Below are 21,217 nucleotides of genomic sequence, written 5' to 3'. Positions count from 1 at the left end.
CCGAGCCGGTGATCCTGGACACCACGCCCGCAGCGCCACCTGCGGGACGGGCGCGCGCCGCACGCGAGTCAGACGCCCCGATTGGGCGTGTTCAAAAAAACAACGGCAGGAACAAACCTGCTCGAAAAACTCATTGAAGTCACTTCATTTGGAAAAAAACTCTCCCCGCCCCCCCAATAATAAATAAATACATGAACTCATTCAGAAGCGGTCAATTCTGGACCAAGTCTGAAAAGACGTTTCAAAACGTCTTTGGGAGTGAATTAAACAATCGTGAAAAGTGCCAAACGACGAGAAAAGGGAGCACACGCCGCCTTGTTGGCAGACTCCCGCTGTCAGCGCCACGTTTGAGCGCAATAATTTTTTGGAGTAGCGCAAGGCGTTTTGTCGCCTTGCCGTTTCACGTTTGCGGCCCCGCGGGCGTCTGTTTTTGCGCTCTCACCGACGGTGTGACCCAGGAGGCTGCGCACTCCGATCACGAAACCTTCAGCAAACTCCTCCGGACCTTGGACTGCCCCCTGACGTTGCAAAGACACGGCCAAGTCACACTCCGCGCGACGCGCCTACTCGAGTACGCGTGTTTGCTTGTACCTGAAAAGGCTCGTAAAAGAAGGCTTCCACACCCTCGGAGAGACCGCGGATCAGTCCAAACGGGTTTCCCAGCACGTCCAGACCCAGGACCAGGACATACATCTGCTTCAAAAACTGCACGGGGCAAAACGACGCACGCGTGTCGAGCGATCGGACGACGGCAATCCGGGACGGCCGGCGAGCCTCGAGCAACCTTCACCTGTTCGCTGTAGTGCCGCAGCGCCGTCCGCATTAGCTTCTCGCGGCGGTAAAACCGGTACTTGACCTCGAAGTAGGCGAGCCTGTCGGGAGCGCAGCGCGGCGGGCAGGATCAGAGCGCGACGCATCGGGCGGGATCCGTCCGTCGCGCGGCGGGAAGCGCCGGCGGCCGCTTACTTGAAGACGAGGTCGTCCACGTCGGTCAGTGTGGCTCCGATGCTCTTCAGGAGCAGGTTGAGCGACTGAACGGCGGCGGCGGCGTCCTGGCCCGAGTGGTCGCCGCTGGAGCCCAGCGACAAACTCAGGTGCAGCTGGAGGCAGGCGGGCGGGCACGCGTTTACTCCCGGGATCGGACCCGGCCCGCCACGCCGGCGCCGGCGCGTACCTTGATGGGCGAGATGTGGAAGTGCTCAAAGAAGTTGAGTCCCGACGCGTCACTCAGCGAACTCTCCATCAGTTCGGCTTGCAGCAGCTCAACGTCTTTTTGGATCAGTTGACTCTGAAAGGCAAACAACCATTTTGGTCATCTTCAAAGGTCCCGAGCCAACAGAGTCGTCCAACTTCCTTCCCGCGGTTCTCTGGGTACGCAGTGAGTCTGCGACATGGCCGAAGGTGGACTCGCGCGCTTCTTTGCCGACCGCACGCAACGAGCCTTTGAAAGGCAAGCGGACCGCTTGCAACACAACAACAACACAAGCTCGCATGCGCCGTGCCTGTTCCGTTCAAGTCGGCAAAATACGACGGGCCCAACGTCGTCATCCTTGGTTGCCATTCAGTCGAGGAGGAGATACAACGGCTTTGAGGAAAAAGAGCCATTTGCCCACATCGGTCACTTGGGAGTTTCTCTTCCTTGCGGCGTTGGCGATTTGCGGTCCTCCACACGATACGCGTCACGTGTCGTGTCGGGGCCAATCAGGGTCTACCTTTTGTCCGGTGGCTTGGGGGTCAGCAGCAGGCGTGAACAGAGCCAAGATGGCCGACAGGAAGCCTTGATCGATCTTCACTGCCATTTCTTGGACCAACGCCATGAAGTACCTGAAAAAAAACGCGCTTGCGTGAGAGCCAGTGCGGCATATGGTACGTTTTGCACCGTCGGTGATGTCATCACGGGATGTCACCGCGACCACGTGCGCGGCGATGTCATGAATGCGTACGCGTTCGCATTCAACTTCGACACACACACACAAACACTCACTTGAACTGCGTGACGCTGCTGTGCTGGTTAAAGCGCGTGATGACGGACACATCGATGAAGGGCTTGGGCTCTGTGAGGGCGGGACAGCCAGCGTTGAGGACAACAGCGAGTCGGCAAGTCGCAGCAAGCGTTTGAAGGAAGCACCTGAGTCCAGAGCGATGGACTTGGGAGGCGGAACCGGGTGGAACGCGATGGGGAAGATGGCGCCCGGGAGCTGGTTGTCCACCTGGCCACACACACACACACGAGGATGCCGCAAACAACGCAATCGACGAGGTGAAGTGCATACGACGCCGTGCCAGTGTGCGAGCGTGTGCCGACCTGCAGCCAGTGCAGTTGCGCCCGAAGGCTCCGCTGGTGCCGAGAGCGTTTGAACTCCACCTGGATGCCCGACAGGAAGTTCCTCCGGAGCGGGCAGGAAAAGGGCTGGCGCATCATCATGATGGCGGCGCCAAGGTTGACCTGGCAACCGCCGAGCATCACGAACAGAGCCAAGATGGCCGACAGAAAGCCTTGATCGATCTTCACTGCCATTTCTTGGACCAACGCCATGAAGTACCTGGAAAAAAAACGCGCTTGCGTAAGAGCCAGTGCGACGTATGGCACGTTTTGCACCGTCGGTGATGTCATCATGGGATGTCACCGCGACCACGTGCGCGGCGATGCCATGAATGCGTACGCGCTGGGGGGGGGGGGGGGGGGGGGGGGGGGGGCCCCACTCACCTCCAGGTTGGCGTCCACTTTGGTCCAACCGGCCGGCAGCTGGCCGCTCTGAACGCTTTGGTACGTCTTCTCCAACAAGTTGATGTGCTTCTGACTCAGCGGCTTCCAACGGTTCTTGCGCCTCATCTCCCACACCACGCCAGAACTGCGCACACGATAACGCCGACAACGTACAACCAGAGGGAGCGCATCACTCCTAATTCGCCGGCTCATTTGAGAGTTCTCTGGAAGATCCTGCCATTTGTTTTCAAATCTTCACGGTTCAAAGCTTGAGTCGAGTATTTAGCGCACGGACCTGGGAATGCCAACGTAGGCGACTTCCTGGCGGCCGGCGCTGTCCACCAGCGAGAGTCCGAGGTTCTGGAGCGAGACGCGCACTTCCAGCTGGTACTGTTCCAGTTCTTCGGCCTGGCGAGCTTTGGTCACCACGGCCACGTCTTCGGTGAAGATCAGGACACGCTGACGGCCGTCCAGGAAGGACACCCAGTGAACCTCGGACAGGCTGTCGTACGAGAACTGACCCACCTCGTCCTGGGCGGGCACAACGGCAAACACTCGTCACGCGCGTTTGGAGTCCCGCCCGCGTTGCTTTTGCGGCGCAGAGTCAGGTTGCGATTTTATTCATTGACGCAGGTAGGTCTGTTGAGAAGCAGTTCTCGTTTCCCACGACGACCTGGGAGTCTCGCCTTGGAGAACTGACCCTGTACTTCGGTTTCATGTGCGTGTGAGATTTGTAGCCCCGCGTCACGTTAGGAGACCTGCGTTGTATTTCTCGACCGAAAATGCCAGCGAGCCGGCAGACGCGGGCACACAGGAAGGTCGAGCGCGAGTGCAGAAGAAAAAGGAGGCGGACCTTGAGAAGGTCGGTCTCTCCAGAATGTTCCGAGCAGCTCCAGCTGAGCGTTCGCACTCCGGCCGGGTCGTCCCAGGCGAAGCGTCGCACCTCGCCGGGCTTCAGCTGGTGGACGGCAGAACAGCCGCTGAGGAGGACGGAAAGAGAGAGAGAAAGAGAAAGAGATGCATCACGGGCAGCGGAGGGGGTGGGGGCTGTTATTTGACCCTTCCGCCATGACTCCATTTGGAGATTGGCCGGTGTCAAATTGAGGCACCTCTTTTGAAGTATGTGACCTCATCCGAGGGTTGTTTGGATCACATTGTCACTGAACACTCGATCGAGCCTTCTACGTAAATGCATAATTCCAGAGAACATTTTTGATTTTTTTTTTAGGCTAAAGAAGAAAAGAGAAGCAGGCCGTAGAGGCATCGCGGGGGCGAAAGAGCGCGCCGACCTCTGCTTGTAGCTGATGTCCGCCCAGGGAGTGTGGTTGAGCAGGAGGGCGGGGGCCGCCCCCTCGTAGTAGTCGCCGAAGCCGATGATGCTCGAGTGGTCCGACACGTTGACGTCCACCGTGATGCCGCCGCACTGCGCGCGCGCACGCACACGCACGCACGCCGTCAGAAAAGTCAAGCGGGTGCGAGCGAGCGGGCGGGAGACGCGTCCTACCGTGTCCACGTTGAGCAGGGTGCCGTTGTCCTGACGGTCAAAGAAGAAAAACTGGGACGCTCGCTCGGAGCCCACCGCGCGCACGCACAACTTGCCCGAAGTGCTCTCGGGCCACAGCGGGAGGCACTGGAAGGCGACAAGGCAATCCGGGTCACAATCGGCACAACGCTCAACGCTGCCATTTGCCCGAAGGCGGCGCCGACCTCGGCCGAGGGGACGTAGTGCCACTTGGTGGCGGCGCCGACGGGCTCGCCGACTTCCAGCTCGTAGGAGGACTTGTTGACCAGCGTGTAGAAGGGACTCATGGTGACCATCTTGGTCAGGGCAAAGCTGCTCATCCGGATGCTCACACCCACCTGGCCCACGACAACGCCTCGCGTCACCTCACCTCACGTCACCTCACCTCGACAGGAAGGGGCGGGCGGGGTCTTACCAGGAAGTCGCTCTTGTTTTTGCCGGGGCAACGCACGCAGCCGCAACTTCCCACCGTGTCCAGGGAGAAGCCGTCCGACCAGGAGCTGGTCGACACGCACAGCTGAAGCTGGGAGCAAGGCGAGGAGAACACGTTTCAACCGGCAGCCTGAGCCGGCTCTCGCTTTCATCCCGACTACTTCGGCTCAAGCGACTGACGGCCGCTCTAACGGTGGCGGTTTTCAGCTAAGTCGGAACGGACTCCTCGGTGTCAAAATGGAGCGTCCTAATCAGCCGCGACGCCGCAGGAGGCGGCGCCCGGCCCGCTTCTTGCCCGAATTCCGAGGATTTCCAATCAAGTTCGAGCGGTCGCGGTGTCTGTCTGACCTTGTTCTTGCTGAGGATGTTCTTCCTGCGGAACGAGAAGAGGACGATGTCCCGGAGGTCCGCCGGATGCTTGACGCTGACGTCTTCCGCCCGGTACTGGAGGACGCGGCGCGTCTTGTTGATGATCCAGAACGGACTGAAAACGGACAGCAGAAGGCGACCCGGCGCCGGGGCCGCGTGGACGCTCAGGTCCAAAGTCACGGCGGCGTCAGAGTCGCACGTCAGGCACACGGCCAGGAACTCGGGCATGTTCCGGTCCACGCGCAGGTGCCCGTGCCAGTCGCGGCCCTGGTAGCGCAGCAGAACCAGAGACATGATCTCGCCGGAGAGGCGGGCGTTCAAAAGGTCCGACGTGCTCCCCTCCGCCAGCTCGTAAGAATTGGCGCAATTCTGCGGAGGGAAACGCACGCGCTCACTTCACCGCGGCAGCTCGGCGCTTCCGGCATTGCTACGTCGCAAACCTCATTGCGTGTCTGAAGTGCTCTTTGGTTACCTCCATCATGTATCGGAGCGTGTAGGGCAGCAGGTTCCTGAGCGTGGCCACGGGGTGCAGGTGGAGGACGTAGGCCGGGTCCCAGTCGTCCTCGCCGCGGCTGGCGATGTGGTTGAGGGTGTCGGGCGCGGCCAGCGTGCTGACCATCAGAGGGAGTACGCCGCCGCCCGCGTCCAGCGGGGGGCACTGCAGCAGCGAGCGCACCTCCGAGCTGCGGTGCACTTCCTCCTTCCAGGACACGCACGTGGATGACGGACCGTACTCCGACGACAGATCCGACGCCGGGCAAACGTACAGCTGACACCTGCGCCCCAAAATTTGTCATCTCATCTTTTTGAAGGCGACAGATAAAACAGTTGACTCGCCGATGCAAAACGTCAACGGAATTATTTAGCGTGAATTACAAGTAGCCGATGATTTAAAAAATTTGAAAATAGTTGCTTTCAGAGGTCAACTTTCCCCCATGGCCAAATGATGAAATTTGAGGAAATAAAAACAAACGTACATTTCTGTGGAATGAGAAAAATGGAAATAGGCTGAAGTTGGAACAACGCGGAAGGAGTTGCGCATCAAAAAAGTGCGAGGAATAAAATATCATCATCAAAGTGAACAGTTGTGCCTTCTCACAATCATGCGTTCTCATTTTAGGTGGACTCATGACTTGGATCAGAATCAGCATTGATTCGATCCTAAACTTATCAACGATTGGGTTGATCATAAAACACGGAATCTGGTTCGTTTTCAATCTCATCCCAAATGACCAGTGTCCTGATCCAGAACCGATGAGCTCATCCAATTCAACCGTTTACAGTTTGTCCAACTGGAATCACTGAGCTCGGGAGCCAATTCCTGGGCAAAAACGTTGGAATGCACGTAAGCCAATCGAGCGGCGACGCCACCTGTAGGCGTCCAACGGGATGTGGAATTCCTTCTCGGGGTGGGCGAGTCCGACCGGTTGCAGGCTGCGGGCCGAGGGGCAGAACTTGAGCACGCTGAACGGCACCGAGAAGTGGTTGTGGATCTGGAAGCCGAGGCAGACGGCCGTGGGCCGGCGGGTAAGCGCGACGACGGGCGGGGGCGGGCCGCGACGGCGACCGACGACGTACCTGCAGGGGCGAGCGCACGGTGACGAGCTTGTTGCCGTCGGCGGCGTCGACCTGGACCACCAGCGACACGGCCTGCTGCAGCTCGGGCCCGCGAATGTTGTAGAGGCGGCGGCCCGGCCTGTCCACGGGCACGTTGGTGATCTCGCTGAAGCCCGCCGGCACTGCCGGGGTCAAAAACAGCGCAGATGATAAGACCAGACAATCACCGGCTTTCCGACTGGATGCTTCCGGTCAAAATTGACAACTCGCTGCCCGTTTCGGGGCATGCGTTCTCGGGACTTTTTGGCTCTCTCCTCTGACGATGGACACGTCGACTCAATTGATCGTTGAAAAAGACGCCGAGATGTCAAGAGCATGAAATGAAAGCTGCCATCCTCAACATTTGCCTCATTTTCATCTTTGGACGTGGAACCCAAAAGCAAAGTGGCCCAAAAGTGGCCCAGGGGATGGCGTCTCAAGACGTTTCCCCGCATCCTGTTGTGATGGCCGCAGACACTCAAGTTCTCGTTGATCGCTCGACTTTCAACAAAGTACGAGATGCAAAATTTGCCTTCTAAGAATAAATCGTCCACGCCTGCTCACGGCGTACGGAGCCTAACGATCATCATCATGATAACAATAGCAAAAACCCGTTCTGACCGATGGTGAGGTGAAACAAGCAGCTCTCCTGACGCTGCAGAGCCGACAGCTTGCCCCGAGACGAGGGTTCCAAGACGGAATGTTCCAAGTCCATGCTGCGCCGGGCCGGCAGCTCGTGCAGTTTGCCGTGCTGCGCCGCGCCCACCGGCCTCAAGTTGGCGCTGTGCTGCACTATGAGCGGGACGCCCAGAGCGTTGAGGATGGTGAACGGAGCTTTCTCCTTCATGGACGGGTCAAAGGTGGACGCCGCACCCTCGGAGAACGCCTGAACACAACGCGGGAATCGGGCATCATCGTCACCGTCATCGTGCGCTGGATGTGCATTCGGGCTCGGCCGATCTGGATATGGAATGCGCCACTTACGATATTTGCTCAAGTAAGATTCCGATAATCCACCAATGAATTGGAAAAAATATATATATATTTTGATTTTGCAGTTGACTTTGACCTTGGCCAGGTTGCTGAAGACGTTGAGGCCGCAGCGCGACAAGGTGACGTTTAGGGCGTCGCCGGAGCAGATGTTGACGGCCACGCGCGGTTCCGGAAGGATCACAAAGTCGTCTCCGTGGACCGGACTCATATCCTGCGCGGGATTGGTCTTCATCTGCGTGCGCACAACAAGTCAAATATGATTGCCTGTTCATATTCAGATGGTTCATCATCAGATTTACATTTCGCCTTGGTTTTGTAGAATGAATTCGGTTACAAAAATGTGAGAGGAAAAAAAAAAAAATGGAAACATGCATGCGTGCGTCTTCTTCTGGTTGATGACAATTCAAGTCATTCTGACTCAGTGTGAAATGAGAAGGAATCATCATTCGGGTCGTACAATCACCCAGTTGACATCGTGAGACAATCACCTCCAGGTCAAGGTTCCACCTGCGAGCGCCGCCGTCCAGGCGCTCAATCAGCGGCTCCCACACGGCGTGGACTTCGTTAAAGTAGTTCACCTGCAACATCACCAGCAAACGCATCGCCAAAGTCATACACTTTATTTTGCCCAAGGACTCCGCTCTGGCGCTGGGTGTCACAAGACTTTGTGATTTCCTAGGACAGCTGGAGAAGACAGCGGAACTAAAAAAAAATAAAAAATCGACACTAAGGCCCGACCAATTCATCGGCCGGACGGTTAAAGACAATCATGGGAAAACAAAACAAAACAAAACAAAAACAAACAAACAACCTTCATCCCGAACTCTCCAAGAATCAAACTGGTTACCTCCAGAGTCATATTGGCTTTGAGCTGCAAGAGTGAGGACCAATTCTTGGCCGAGCCGCTGAAAGAGGACTCGGCCAGCAGCAGGGGGACCGTACGGTGACCCAGACCGGATTCCAGGGTCACCTGGAAGAGCTGGGAAGCCGGGACTTCATCAGAACCTCGTCCGGCTCAGATGAGAGGTGAATTGGCAGCTGGTCTTACTTTGACGTGGGCAGCAAAGTGCTGGCCCACGTTCAGGTCCTCCTGCTCCCTGAAGTTCTCGGTCATCTCGCTGGCCTGGTCCACGCCCAGGAACCAGTAGTTGCAGGCGTAGACCTTCTTGGTGAGCCACAGGTCCTCGAGGGCTTCCTGTTGGTCTCCGGTCTTGTCGCGGTCCCGTTGCCTGGCCGTCATGGCCGCCACGATGGTGCTGACCGTGTTCAGGATGAACGGCGAAATCTGGGCGAAGAAAAACAACACCGCGGCGGCCAAAGACAAATGTTGACTGCGAAACCCGAACCCTGATGCAAAGACCCCACCCAAAAACTTGTTCAGAAGCTTTAGTCGAAACCCTAACTCAACGTCTGAAAGCACAGACTACCACTTTACAGCCTCAAAACCTTGTTTGAAGCCCCATCCCTGACTATGTACCTTGACAATGACCTCCTCCACCGTGACGGAGCCGCTCAGGGGTTGGCTGGGACCTTGTTTGGTTTCCATGACAACGGAGCAGGGTCTCAAAACCGTGGTAACGGCCTTGTCCTCTTTGTTGTGGATGAGGGGGCAGGCCAGGACCTTGAGGGCCCTCAGTTGGGCGGTCGCGGTCTGGATTCCAGCCTGCTCCTGCAGGTTGAAGTCACATTGGAAGGACACAAGCAGGGACGGGGCGTCCGCCTTCATCAGGCTGGCCACGAACACCACCTGCGGGTCCACGATCACCGCACGGACACTCGTCCTCGTCTGCAACACTAAACGCGGCGCAAAGAGTCGGTCGGGTTGAGGTAGGAGGATGGTGGGCCGCTGCGGGTGGTCGTTTCGCTTCGGCGCGGGTTTCCCTACCGGTCTTGGCCTCGCTCCTCGGTTCTGCAGCGGGTCTTAGTGGCAGCCTGTCGCTCGGCGCGGCGCCGATATTTTGGGGGGGCCGCCGCGGCAGAGCCTGCAGGAAGAAGTCGGCCACGGCCATCAGGAACTCCACGCTGGCGCACACGTAGAGTTTGTGCAGGACGGCCACCACCGAGCGGTCGGCGCCGCTCTGCCGGTAAACCACGTCGATCATGGCCTCGGAGCTCTCGGAGTCTTGTCGGCTCACCATCCTGAGGACCAAGACCAGAACCGCATCGTGTTGACCATCCCTTTCCTGAAACTAAATCAGGTCCCTAAATCAGGACTTACTCGCTACTTGAGGCTGACATGAGACCATATGTACGTAACTTCTTGGTTTGTAGATGTCACCCGGGGCATACCCAAGCCACCTATGCGCCTCATTTCCCCCCCGTGGGGGCACTTACCGTGAGGTGACCCTGTCCATGCCGCTCCTCTGGTCGTCCAAAGTGCAGTTGGTCAAGATGGTGCCGAACTCCATGCTGCCGTTGTTCCAGAGCTTCCCGGAGGCCTTCAGCAGGTGGAGGGCGAACTCGCCCAGGCGGGAATTTTCCTGGTCGGAAGACTGCAGAGAACATGGGCAACGATCAGAGTGAACCAGGGCTGTATGGGGGGGGGAAACAGAGCCTCTTTTCACTGAAACTAATGCCGCTCTCCCTGAAGAAGCACAGAGCACCTCAATGAAATGCTATCGGACTACAAGATGATCAGAAATTGACTTCAGTGGAAGTAAAAGGTGAGGTCAGGCTACCGTCAGCCGAGATCAGTCAAGAACAATGTTTTCAATTCATTGTTCAGGGAGAGCCCCTTCTCGCAGTCCTGCCGCCTCAGCTGTTTCTCGGCCTTGATCGGATCAAAAGCAGCCGCGGACCAACCTGTTCGGGTTCGTCTTTGTACAGAACCAATCCAAGTGACTCGATGCTGAAGTTGAACTTGATGGACTCCACACTTTCATCCCGGTCCTCATCCAAGTTGATCTGCTTGCCGGCGCCACCTGCAACGTCAAACATGGAAGTCAAATCGCGGCGAACTACTCGGGAGAAGATGGGCCGTGCAAGAACCTGGCTGAGGGCCCGCGGGTACTCGAAGCTGCGAAGCGGTCCCTGGTCTAGGGTCACTTGGCCGCAGGCTGTCGGCCTCTGCCATGTTCTCTGTCAAGATCTTCAGCAGCACCTTCAGATCTTCCTGGCTCAGTGCCACCTACAGGCCACAAAGCAAACATCCTCTTTTGGAGCGTTCTGGTCAGACGGATCCAAGCTCAAGGAGGAGCTTAGCCGGGTTGAGCCAAAGAGGAAAGTAGGCTAGCCTACAAACTGCATGTCAACAGGAACATTTGAAGTTTCTCTGTGGTCGGACATCCCTATTAAAAAGGCTGATGACATCACTCATCATCTGCTGACAACAATGTCCTGACACCAAAGATGCTCTCACCGCACGTGCCAAAGGGGACAGCAACGAGACGTTTTGCCACCCAGAAGACAAAGGTGACCGGTTGGTATGCAAAGCACTCATTGGCCAACTGTAGCGACATATCCATCCACCTGTTATTCGAACCGCTTCCCCTCACCGGGATCAACAGCGGACGTATCGACACAGAAAAATAAATAGGGAGCCTCCACATGGAACATTGAGAAGCGAAGAGGGATTTTTCAAGAAACAAGCCCAGTCCGGTTGCCTGCATTGAATCTTGTCGGATTCCAAATCCAGGAAATGTTGAGAAGGAACTTCCTACGACAAGGAAAAACATCCCTGACTGATTCCACATTCACAGTGATCTCAGGCTCTCGGGCAACCGACGCAGCTGACGAAGCCGTTGAGGGAACTCGGTACCTTTGGAGGAGCACTCATGGACCGGATGCAGTCACAACAAGTCAGAAAACCTGAAACCGAGCTTCCTTTGAGTGAAATGGACACACCGTGCGGTGAAACTCATGCCTGTCCTCCTTTTGCTGAAAAGAAGGGACCCCCCCCCCCCACCCCACCCCACGGATATTCTCCGAGCGGCGTTCCCACCTTCATGGGCTTCAGGTCCCCGTCCACTTCCACGGCAGCCATCTTGTTGTACCAGGATGCGGCCAGGTTCCTGCTGACCCTCAGCTTCAGGTTGACAGGCTCGAGAAGCTCGCTGGAGGCTCCACCCGAAGCGGGGTCCAAACAGTTCCTGGTGGACAACACACTCGCGATGAAAAGCACGCCTTTGCGCTCGCTTCATTCGCACTTCAGTCTTGGGTCTCTCACGACGGATCAAAGAAGCGACTGACCTGGAGAGTTTGAGCTGCGTAAGTTGCACGTCCATGTTGTCAATCACTGCCGGGAGAGGGCATCCGTCGATGGGCAGAAGGTCGAAGGAGTTGGACACGGTGATCAGACCCAGGTCCATGACCAGGGCGTGGTAGGAGGCGGACGACTGGGGGATGACGATCAGAGGCGCCTTCAGCTTGATGTCCGTGGACAGACGGAAGCTTTTCTCAGCCAAGTCCCGAACGCTGGACGCCGCCCTCTCCGCCGCCTGAGCCGTCGCCGCGCTCACGGCTGCTTTGGCCGTCTGGAAGTTGTTGGCAAAGTTCTACAGGGGACGCACAACACGTGAGCCTCACAGAGAACAGATCCAAAGTGGCGATACGGTCGATCGCGTAGACCGACAGATGCTGTGTCAGAAGCGAATGGAGGAGGAAGGACTAGCGGGCGAGACTTGGCGGCACTGATCCAGTCGCAGGCCTGCGGGCCTGTTCTGAAGGTTGGTGACATTGGGATCTTCTTGGAATGTTGTAGAAGCGATCATTTGAAAATGGGAACACTGGCAGAGAGTTCTAAGATCAATAAATCGACAAACTGTACAGTCGGTTGACTATATCCAGTGGGCAGCGAGAGCACATTGATGGAGTAGATCTGGCCGTGTATAAGCAGAGCAATGAACGGCCGGCCGAGAACACCCACCAGGAGGGCCATGACCAGCTTGTGCAGGTAGACCACCCGGATGCAGCCCACGTTGAGCTTGACCCGGCCGTCCGTTTTGGACGTATCGGCGTAGCCCGAGCCTTCCGTGGCCTTGGGAGTCAGGCTCACGGAGAAGCTGAACACCTCGTCCCCCACGATGGAGATGGCCTGAAGACGGTCAACAGATATTCAAGCGGCGCTCAGCTTCACGCTCAAAATACCAGACGCCGCTTTGGAGCCACCTTCTTGTGGATGCTGGCCGGATCCACGTTGAGGACCGCAAAGTCCTTCAGGCGCGCCGACATGTAAGTTTGAGGTCCCTGCACCAGCAGCGAGCCGTGGAGACCTGCGGGATGCGGCAAGGACTTGAAGCGCGCGCGCCCAAGCGAGAGGAGTCTCCCAAGGGGCCAGCAGGCTGGATTCGCTACCTTGGATTTTGATGTCCGCTATGTTGCTGCTCTGGTCGCACACCAGGACGTTGAAGGCCCCCAGAGCCACCATCACCTTCAGAGAGATGATCTCGCCGAGCTCGGATGATGCAGTGATGTCTGGCGGCAAAGAGAAATGTGCTGCTACCTGGAAACGCCATGATTCCATTCCAGACCCCCCAAAATGGCCAACATTTTCAGCGGTCGGCAAATACATTCCTGCGCTGTCTGATTTTTTTTTCCTTTTGCTTGGGGATCAAATACTGAGAACATTTAGAAAAAAAAATCAAACTGAATGATCGGGTTGAACGAAGGAAGTCGCCGGTTTTTGGAGGTGAGCATCCTGAGGAGATGTTTCAGGGCAAAAAAAAAAAAAATAAATCATGACTTTCAAAATATGACTTTGGCCTTATTTTAAGACGGGCAGGTAACTCGGGTTCCTCGAGAGGCATATCCGACCTGTATTTGATCCCTCCCTACTCCAACACACCTGATTCAAACGATCAGCTCATCAGCAAGCTCTGTTGAAGCCTGAAACGATCATGAGCAATTGACTCAGGTGTGGTGGAGGAGGGAGAGGCAAAAAACAGGAAGGATATGGCTCTCCAGGAACCCGAGTTCCCGACCCCCGTTTTAAGAGGTGGGTGACGTCACACGCGGACCGTGAGGGCTGCGCCACGGCGAACTTACCCGACTTGGCGGCCGTCGTTTTGCCGTCTTCAGTCTTGGGCCCGAGCGTCCTCTCAGGAGACGCCATTGCGCTACCTGAAGACAGAGCCCCCGACAGGAAGTTGGCAGTCGACAGGAGCGCTTGCGTGTGCAGCATGAGGTCAAGCGAGCTGAAGGTCACCTGCGGGGCAAGGAGAGCTCAAGGTGTTTGCAAACCATCATGTGGACTTTGGCTTGGTGGAGGCCGGGGGAGCCCATGACATCGATTGCGAACTGCGTTCAACATCACGAGACAAGACACCGATGCGGCAGGTGGCAAAAAAGCTGAGGAAGGCCCATCCCACACCTGTTGGGAACGCCCCGCAGGTGACCAAGCCTAACTCGGAGCGGCTGGGTGAGGTTGAACACGGTTCGCCAATTTTGTTTGGATTTACGTGGAAGCCAAAATCCCGCAGAGATCGCGGGATCGAATCCGGCCGAGGCCTTCCGTGTTCTCCCCGTGCTTGCCTGGCTTTTCTCCGGGTAAATTTCAAAATCATGCACGGCCAGGCTAGGTCGCCCCGAGGTATGCTTGCAAATGTTCGCTCGTGTATGCGTGCCCTGTGATTGGCTGGCAACCAGTTCGGGGCGCACGCCCGCGACCCTCCCGAGGAGAAGCGGATCACATCACGGATGGCCGGACTACGGTCGGACTTTGTGTTATCGCAGCGGGCCGTCACTTGCAGAAATCATAGGAACACTTTCCTTAGGAAACCTTTGTGCGACTCACGTTGATCATCTGTTCCGTGTTCTTGTACACGCTGGAGAAGTTGGGACCCTCTCGATCAGCCTGAGCGCAATCAGGAACGGCAGCGCAGGTCAGGACACGGCTGGCGCTCGCCAAAATGCGCAAAGGAGTTCTGTGCTATCCTGACCTTGAAGTACTGGACTTTGAGCAGCTCGGAGCCAGGCTGCGCCGACGAGCTGACCAGACAGAGAGGATCTCCGGCGGAGTCTGGAGCACAACATCACAGACGCACACCAGATCCAAGACGGTACGACAACAACAAGGCGGGGGAAAGCGGTTGACGGCAGTAGGGGGGAAGATCGATTGGCTGGGACGTGATCGGAAGACGAGGAGGTAGTTTGGTAGGATGTAGGATGACGGGCAGTTGGGCGGGCGGTTAGCTCGTTTGGGTAGCTTGGCGGGAAAGAAGGCCCTGATGGAGGACGATGGCTGCGCGGTCATACGGGTCGTGGGACACAGGGGCTCGGGGTTAGGGATTGCTGTTCGGAAGGCGGGGACGATTACCTTTGAACTCCAGACAGGTGAGCGTCATCTTGCTGATGTACGTGGTGGCACAGGTGTCGTACTTTCTCACTTTGGTGTCCATGCCCAGGTGACCGAGGTGGAACACCAGGAAAGGACGTTCCATCTCCACCTCGCTGTCCAGCTTCTGCTTCGGCTTCTTCAGGCTCAGCAGAACCTTCGAGAGCAACCGCGTCGTCAACGGGTGGGCCGCTCGCATTTGCCCAAACGCTTTGAAATCCAGATGAAAAATGAGGCTCTCGCCACCTGATCTACGATTAAGGTCTTCGAGCAGTTTCTCGAGTGCACGTTTCCAAAATCCGGTTCTTGCGCTCTCTGTTCTTTCAGTAGTGTGAGTGTGAATGGCCCACATTCATTTGTTTGTCAACGCTTTGAAATTTAGAATCGAGCTCCCTCGTCTTGCCGTCAAGGTGTCCTTGTGCAAGACGCTGAACCCTGAATGGCCTCCAAGTCGGCGATGGAAATGGAAAAACTGAGCTCGTTTACCTTAGCGGGTTGAAGACCAAAAAAAATGCAGAGCGAAACAAGAGAGCGCCTCGAAGCTGCTCTTTTACCTCTGTGATTTCAAAGTTGAGTAGGACATTGACAGGGTTGTCCCCGGGCTCCCCGTTAGCGACGGCCTCGACCGCGCCGCCGCCAGTGCACCCGGATGGCGCCGGCGCCACCTGCCGCTCTCCGAGCTCGACCTTCTCTGCGGACCGAGGGAGCGCTGCGGTCACGAAAAGTCCCGACGATGTTTTCGTTTTGGAGTCCCGTGAAGTCACCTGGAGTCCCGTTGTGCGCCTCCGCGGCGTCGCGGTGCTCTCGGCTTCCCTCGCCGATATTCTCCAGCAGAACTTTCGTCAGCACGCCCAGGTCCTCCTCCCCCACGCTCACCTGGCGGACACGCTCGGCGTTAACGCGGCGGGGGGCGTCAACGCCGCGCCGGCCGACCGTTACCTTCAGAGAGCGTAGGACCCCTTGCACGTGCACGCCGGGGATCTTGGCGAACCAGGACGAAGCCGTGTTTCTGGTGACCACGAGTTCAACGTTGATAGGCTCCAGGATCTCAATGTCCGGGGTGGAAGAGGAGTCCGCCCTCAGGGTTGCTCTGCGGAGGGCGGGAGAGTCAGAGAGGTTCCCGTTTCCGTTCCGGCGGAGAGTGCGAGACGCTAGCGGCTACCTGGAGAGCTTGAGCTGCGTGAGCCTGATGTCCATCTTGTCCACCACGGCGGGGAGGGAGAACCCCTGGGCGGACGTGAGGCCGAAGCTGTTGGACACGGTGATGAGGCCGAGGTCCACCAGGACGGCGTCGCGGGAGCCGGACGACTGCGGCACCACGATGAGCGGCGCCTTCAGCCTGATGTCCATGAGCAGGCGGAAGCTTTTGTGGGCCAAATGACGCACGCCGGACGCCGCCTTCTCCGCCGCCTGAGCCGTGGCCGCGCTCACCGCTTCTTTGGCCGTATGGAAGTTGTCCGCAAACATCTGGGGGGGAACAAAGACAAGAAGGGCGGAGGAGAGCCACGGCCGGGGATGAACAGCAGCGGAGAAGACACGGAGCGGCGGCGATTTGGGATCGAGTGCCCGACGAGATGAACTATCCACTAACTTTGACACGACGCACTTTAGCGTCCTTTGGACCGACCTCCTTCTGGGTGAGCGGCAAAGCCAATTGGAGGCCCCCCCTCCCCTGCCCCATCTTGCCAAAGGTCACTTGGGCCCATGGTGCAACCGCGACAAAACCGATTGGCAGTGAGCATCTCTGGCCGCACACTGACCAGCAGCGACATGAGGAATCGGTGCAGGTAGACCATCCTGATGCAGCCCAGGCGCAGGGTGACCTTGGCGTCCGCCTTGGACGTGTCCTTGTAGCCGTCCCCCTCGGTGGCCCCCGGAAACAAACACAGCTTGAAGCTGAACACCTCCTCGCCCACGATGGACACCGCCTAGACAACAAACAAAATATTCAAATTGCCTCAGACAGTGAAGGAAAAGATTTCTTTTGAAACTAAGAGAATATTTCTCCTCACTATTGAAAATGTGTCACTGAGTATTCATGCCATCACATATGATTGGATATTTACAAATGGTTCAATGTTCATGGGCAATTATTTGCATTGACATTTGCAACTTCTCGTCCTCAAGCGCCACATTGGCGTTTCAAAACTTTTGTATTCTCATCATTATATTCATCCTCATTTTTAATCCCCATCCAATTTTTAAATGGACACGACATCCGCCGTTGTTTATTTTACTCCTAACTGTTATTATCATTGACTAAAATGTTTTGTCGTGAAATCATTCCATCGAGTCAACTTTGGAATTGTACTCTATCGATGAAATGCTTTTCATTGCACGAATATTTTTTTTTTTAATCTTCACACTTCATGAAAGGAAATGTAAGTCTCATTGTGGATGGTGTTAACATTTCATTTTCTGACATTTAACGCGCCAATTATCAAATACAATCCATGAAAGGACTGCGTATCGAGCCAGGTATATTTCACTCGTCCTTACAACGAGTACATTCTTTTAATGAGAGAGCAAGCAAAACAAAGTCATTTGAACAATCAAAGAATGATGACCAAAGGCCAAAACATTCTTTAATAAAATAATCCCTGTTTTCACATTTGAATATGATTGGAAATGTATCTCTTATTTCACCAAATCAATTACAGCATGAAAACAGGCCCTTTTTTTTCGTTTTCAGAGTGAAATGAATGTAAACTGAAATCAAAAAGGAACTTCTCTTCCGACCTTTTTGTGAATGCACTTGGGGTCGACGTCGGTCACCACGATGTCTCGGAGGCGGGCGAACACCTCCGTCTGCTTGGCCTGCACCAGCACCGACGCGTCCATGCCTGCGGGGCGGCCGCAGCCGGCCAAGCGTCAAAAATGGCAGCGCGCGGGACGGGACAGCCAGACAAACGAAAGCGCCAAACGTAGAAAACCCTCATGTATGCTCCATCTTGTGCCGACGACGGGCTACGCGAACGTAGCCCCGTTTGGGGCCGGACGGACGCGTCGCAGACAAACGTCGCCCTGGGAGTTCATTCCGAGTAGTCTTGGCGCGTCTCGGCCCGTCTTAGTGCGACGCGTCAGACAGCAGAGCTCGCATTTGAAATGGACGGCAAGTCTCGCACACGGGAGCACTCGGGAGCCTCTTGATCAAGGCTCCGGAATAGAAGGAAAGCTTTCCATCGAGTCGAGTCTTTGCTCACCTTGCACTCGAATGTCGGCGATGCTGCGGCGGTCGTCGCAAAGCTCCACGTGGAAACATCCCAGCACGGCCAACAACTTCAAGCTGAAGACTTCCGCGTCTTTGACGCCTTTCGACGCTGAGGGCAAGGGAAAAAAAAAAGTGAGGGGGGGGGGAAGGAAATAAATCATAATAAGGACCAGAGCGAAAGAGATTTTTTTTTTAAAAGCAGTTTTGTTTCAATGAAATGGAAAACAACTTTATTTTTTCTTGGTCCTTTAAAGCTGACGAAAAAAAATGCAGAAATGAATTACAGGCGGAACTTTGAACGGTTTGTTCTTTTTATACGACCCAGAGCAATTTGAGGCAGGAAAAGGCCCGCCTTAATCGGGCACATTTGAACCGCGGCCTCACCTGTCCTGCCTCGGTCTTTGTCCACCGGCTTCCTGGCGTCTGCGCTGCGTTCCGAAGGAAGCTGCGATGCGACGGCGCTGGACAGGAAGTCCATGGTGGACAGCAAGGCTTTGGCGTCCAGAAGAAAGTCCAGGGAGGAAAACGCCACCTGGGACACAGCACAGTCATATCTTGTGCTCAATTGAGCAGAGCGGTACAAGGACCCGTGTCTTGCTACGGGGAAGAATGCTGAATTCCATCTCCGCATTCAGAACTGGTGTAAGCTGACCATTTTTTAAACAGTTGCACGAGAATGATGAAGGTGAGATCTTCATGAATTGGGCCTTGAGCAGCAGAATATGCTCGTAAAATGAAACGACCTTCATTCATCAGCGTTTTGAAGCCAGACGATGTTATTATTTTCGTCGGAAATACAGTGGTTCATTGGCAACTTTGCAGATCTGGAAAAACTGTTCAGAATGTGAATCAATTTATGAGCAGTAGTGGCACCTACTTTTTTTTCCCGACTCCCTCCTGACTCACACCGCCCACCTCCACGCTCTCTCTCTCCCTCTCTCTCTCTTTTTTTTTTTTTAATGAGCCTTGCGGGCCGTGCCTGATGTCATTTTTAATACATGCCGCGGGCCACAAAAGTCGTGATGGCGGGCCACAAATGGCCCCCGGGTCGTGGGTTGGGTATCTACACTCATGGGACAAAATGTGACGAGTAAGACAACGTATTGATAGTTTCAGTCATAAAAGTAGCAGTGGCAGCAGTCATATTACTGACTGCAGCTACAAGTGGCAGGAGTTGAGGCTGCTAAAATCAGAGTGGCAATATAACTTCTCATACTACGAGTAATAGTGGCAGTAGTTCTAGTATGAGCAGAAGTAGCTAACCTTGAGCGATTGCTCCGTGTTGCCGAAGAGCGTCGGGAAGCCGGGCCCGCTCGGATCCGCCTGCGGGACAAAAAAAAAAAAAGGGGGGGGGGGGTAGAAAAGGCCGAGTGACGGGTGCAGGCGGGCCAACTCACCTTGATGAAGTCCACCTTGAGGAGGTCGGCGTGGTGCTGCTCTGAGCAGCCGATCAGGTGAAGAGGCCCGCCATCTGAAAGGTGCACGTGTGGAAAACAGCCCACCGTTTGTATGCGTTGCTGCTCGCGCGCGTTTAAGCACCAGCTGGCGGACGCCAACAACTCGGCTCACTACAGCTTTTGGCACGACACGTTAGCCTTAAGCTCCGTGACCACACTTGTAACTGCCGTAATCCATGCTGCTTCTAGTGTGCCACCGAGCGGCAGTATGGATGGGGGACTTTGCTAAAAATCACAAAATTTGAGCAGGGATCCGTGTGGACTTTCTCCACTGACCGGGCACGTCGCAGTAGTCCAGCGCGATTCTCCTTAGGTAGGACGTGACGCTGGTGTCGAAGGTCCTCATCTTGCCCTGGGCCCCCAGCTGCCAAACGCGCAGCGCCAGCACCGTCTTCTCCCGCTCGACTTGCCGCGTCAGCTCCAGCAGCACCTGATGGCCACACCCACACGCGTTCTCGACGCCGCGTTCCACCCGGCGCAACGCTCCCGAGCGCCGCGCACCTACCTCTTTGACTTCGAACTTGAACTCGAGGTCGGTCAGCTCCTCCAGAGCCCAGCGCTGTTGTTCATCCTCCGGCGACATCTCGCTGCCGTCCGAATCTGAGACGCGGAACAAGATCCGGCATCAGTTTGGGGCCAGGGCCGGCCGGGAGAGACCGGGACCGTCGTCTTACCCGTCTCAGCCACACTCAGGAGCGCGGGATGGAGGAGGAGGGCCGGTGGTCGCGACTCTGCCAAAGTCGGCACCTGCGGCAGGGCAAATAGAGTCAAGGCGTCTTCATTGTTCAGTTGGCCTGTGATTATTTTTGGCAATTCTCAACCGGTTGCAGGGGCGATGCCAACTCGGACTGGACTTGATGTTTTTGCCGGTCGTGACCGTGCGGTGGTGTTGAGCAGTTGAGAGCGCGAAATGATTCGTCCATATCGAAACGAATAGTTTGCGATTCATTTGATGATCGATTATTCTTTAAGAATGATTCCTCAGCCCTAAAATGTATTGCTTACAATGATTGGAATGATAATGAACCATTTTTTGGATTGCCGGAAAATCTGATGTCAAACTGTGAATCCAACAGCGTTCCCAATGTTGTCATTCAGCATCAAAATCTGTTTGCTACAGTGGCAGCACGCTGTACCTTGTCGGCGGGCGTGGCCGGCGCGGAGGGCGGGCGGGGCAGCGGGATGCTGCGGAGCAGCTCCGCAACCTTCCGGATCTTCTCGTCCGACATCTTGACGTGCACAAGAGGCAGCTCCCCCGAAAGCTTCAACCTGCGGCGCAACGTTTATTTCGCCAAACCGCCTGACGGGGTCCACTCGCCATGCAAAACGGCACAGATGGGCCACTCGAAAGTAACGTCGCCATCTACTGGCGCGCGTTGGTCACTGCGGGTCGTTTGAGGCGGGCGCCCGGGAAGGCTGGCGTGTACCTGGGCATCCGGACGTCCTTGTCCACCATGCACTTGGATACGTGAAGCGTCAGGTCGAGGGGCCGCAAGATGTGCTGGCCAGAAGAATTCTGCAAGCGGGACGACTTCCACTCGTCGCCTGGACGCCCAAACAAAACGCACGGGGCCTTTTTCAACAGTTCCCGTTACGAACACCATCATCTGTAAGGCTGCTGCTACTAAAACTAGGATCAATTCGAATACTTTACTTTGAC

The 21,217-nt window shown here is 55.9% G+C and overlaps 1 protein-coding gene across 7 annotated transcripts in view; it reads right to left on the bottom strand.

Annotated features, from left to right (window-relative positions):
• Positions 1–21,217, bottom strand: part of vps13c (vacuolar protein sorting 13 homolog C) — a 40,657-nt gene that overhangs the window by 6,177 nt on the left and 13,263 nt on the right. For 4 of the 7 annotated variants that reach the window (XM_019893231.1, XM_019893229.1, XM_019893228.1 and 1 more), the window contains 54 exons: positions 20,985–21,102; positions 20,694–20,826; positions 20,232–20,304; positions 20,063–20,157; positions 19,834–19,987; positions 19,498–19,571; positions 19,364–19,423; positions 18,485–18,632; positions 18,093–18,209; positions 17,629–17,732; positions 16,650–16,817; positions 16,052–16,356; positions 15,829–15,979; positions 15,654–15,765; positions 15,444–15,580; positions 14,872–15,046; positions 14,495–14,574; positions 14,350–14,409; positions 13,602–13,761; positions 12,912–13,031; positions 12,726–12,829; positions 12,484–12,651; positions 11,808–12,112; positions 11,560–11,707; positions 10,608–10,746; positions 10,422–10,540; positions 9,954–10,111; positions 9,505–9,758; positions 9,097–9,413; positions 8,668–8,904; positions 8,467–8,598; positions 8,108–8,197; positions 7,696–7,851; positions 7,248–7,512; positions 6,609–6,769; positions 6,402–6,523; positions 5,503–5,806; positions 5,010–5,399; positions 4,645–4,752; positions 4,415–4,567; positions 4,214–4,337; positions 3,997–4,141; positions 3,561–3,687; positions 3,003–3,238; positions 2,708–2,852; positions 2,306–2,446; positions 2,129–2,210; positions 1,985–2,054; positions 1,713–1,824; positions 1,175–1,288; positions 967–1,100; positions 791–872; positions 592–705; positions 443–518 (listed from right to left, as the gene is read on the bottom strand). In XM_019893231.1, the coding sequence (XP_019748790.1) occupies positions 443–518; positions 592–705; positions 791–872; positions 967–1,100; positions 1,175–1,288; positions 1,713–1,824; positions 1,985–2,054; positions 2,129–2,210; positions 2,306–2,446; positions 2,708–2,852; positions 3,003–3,238; positions 3,561–3,687; positions 3,997–4,141; positions 4,214–4,337; positions 4,415–4,567; positions 4,645–4,752; positions 5,010–5,399; positions 5,503–5,806; positions 6,402–6,523; positions 6,609–6,769; positions 7,248–7,512; positions 7,696–7,851; positions 8,108–8,197; positions 8,467–8,598; positions 8,668–8,904; positions 9,097–9,413; positions 9,505–9,758; positions 9,954–10,111; positions 10,422–10,540; positions 10,608–10,746; positions 11,560–11,707; positions 11,808–12,112; positions 12,484–12,651; positions 12,726–12,829; positions 12,912–13,031; positions 13,602–13,761; positions 14,350–14,409; positions 14,495–14,574; positions 14,872–15,046; positions 15,444–15,580; positions 15,654–15,765; positions 15,829–15,979; positions 16,052–16,356; positions 16,650–16,817; positions 17,629–17,732; positions 18,093–18,209; positions 18,485–18,632; positions 19,364–19,423; positions 19,498–19,571; positions 19,834–19,987; positions 20,063–20,157; positions 20,232–20,304; positions 20,694–20,826; positions 20,985–21,102 (8,076 nt within the window). Of the gene's footprint in view, positions 1–442; positions 519–591; positions 706–790; positions 873–966; positions 1,101–1,174; positions 1,289–1,712; positions 1,825–1,984; positions 2,055–2,128; positions 2,211–2,305; positions 2,447–2,707; positions 2,853–3,002; positions 3,239–3,560; positions 3,688–3,996; positions 4,142–4,211; positions 4,338–4,414; positions 4,568–4,644; positions 4,753–5,009; positions 5,400–5,502; positions 5,807–6,401; positions 6,524–6,608; positions 6,770–7,247; positions 7,513–7,695; positions 7,852–8,107; positions 8,198–8,466; positions 8,599–8,667; positions 8,905–9,096; positions 9,414–9,504; positions 9,759–9,953; positions 10,112–10,421; positions 10,541–10,607; positions 10,747–11,559; positions 11,708–11,807; positions 12,113–12,483; positions 12,652–12,725; positions 12,830–12,911; positions 13,032–13,601; positions 13,762–14,349; positions 14,410–14,494; positions 14,575–14,871; positions 15,047–15,443; positions 15,581–15,653; positions 15,766–15,828; positions 15,980–16,051; positions 16,357–16,649; positions 16,818–17,628; positions 17,733–18,092; positions 18,210–18,484; positions 18,633–19,363; positions 19,424–19,497; positions 19,572–19,833; positions 19,988–20,062; positions 20,158–20,231; positions 20,305–20,693; positions 20,827–20,984; positions 21,103–21,217 lie in introns of all 7 variants that reach the window. The other 3 variants (XM_019893227.1, XM_019893232.1, XM_019893233.1) reach the window with 1 other exon arrangement.

Source organism: Hippocampus comes, unplaced genomic scaffold (genome assembly GCF_001891065.2).
Source record: "Hippocampus comes isolate QL1 unplaced genomic scaffold, H_comes_QL1_v1.1 scaffold378, whole genome shotgun sequence".
Lineage (NCBI taxonomy): Eukaryota > Metazoa > Chordata > Actinopteri > Syngnathiformes > Syngnathidae > Hippocampus > Hippocampus comes.
The sequence above is the reverse complement of the archived record's forward strand: the minus strand, read 5'-3'. Positions and strand labels throughout refer to the sequence as shown.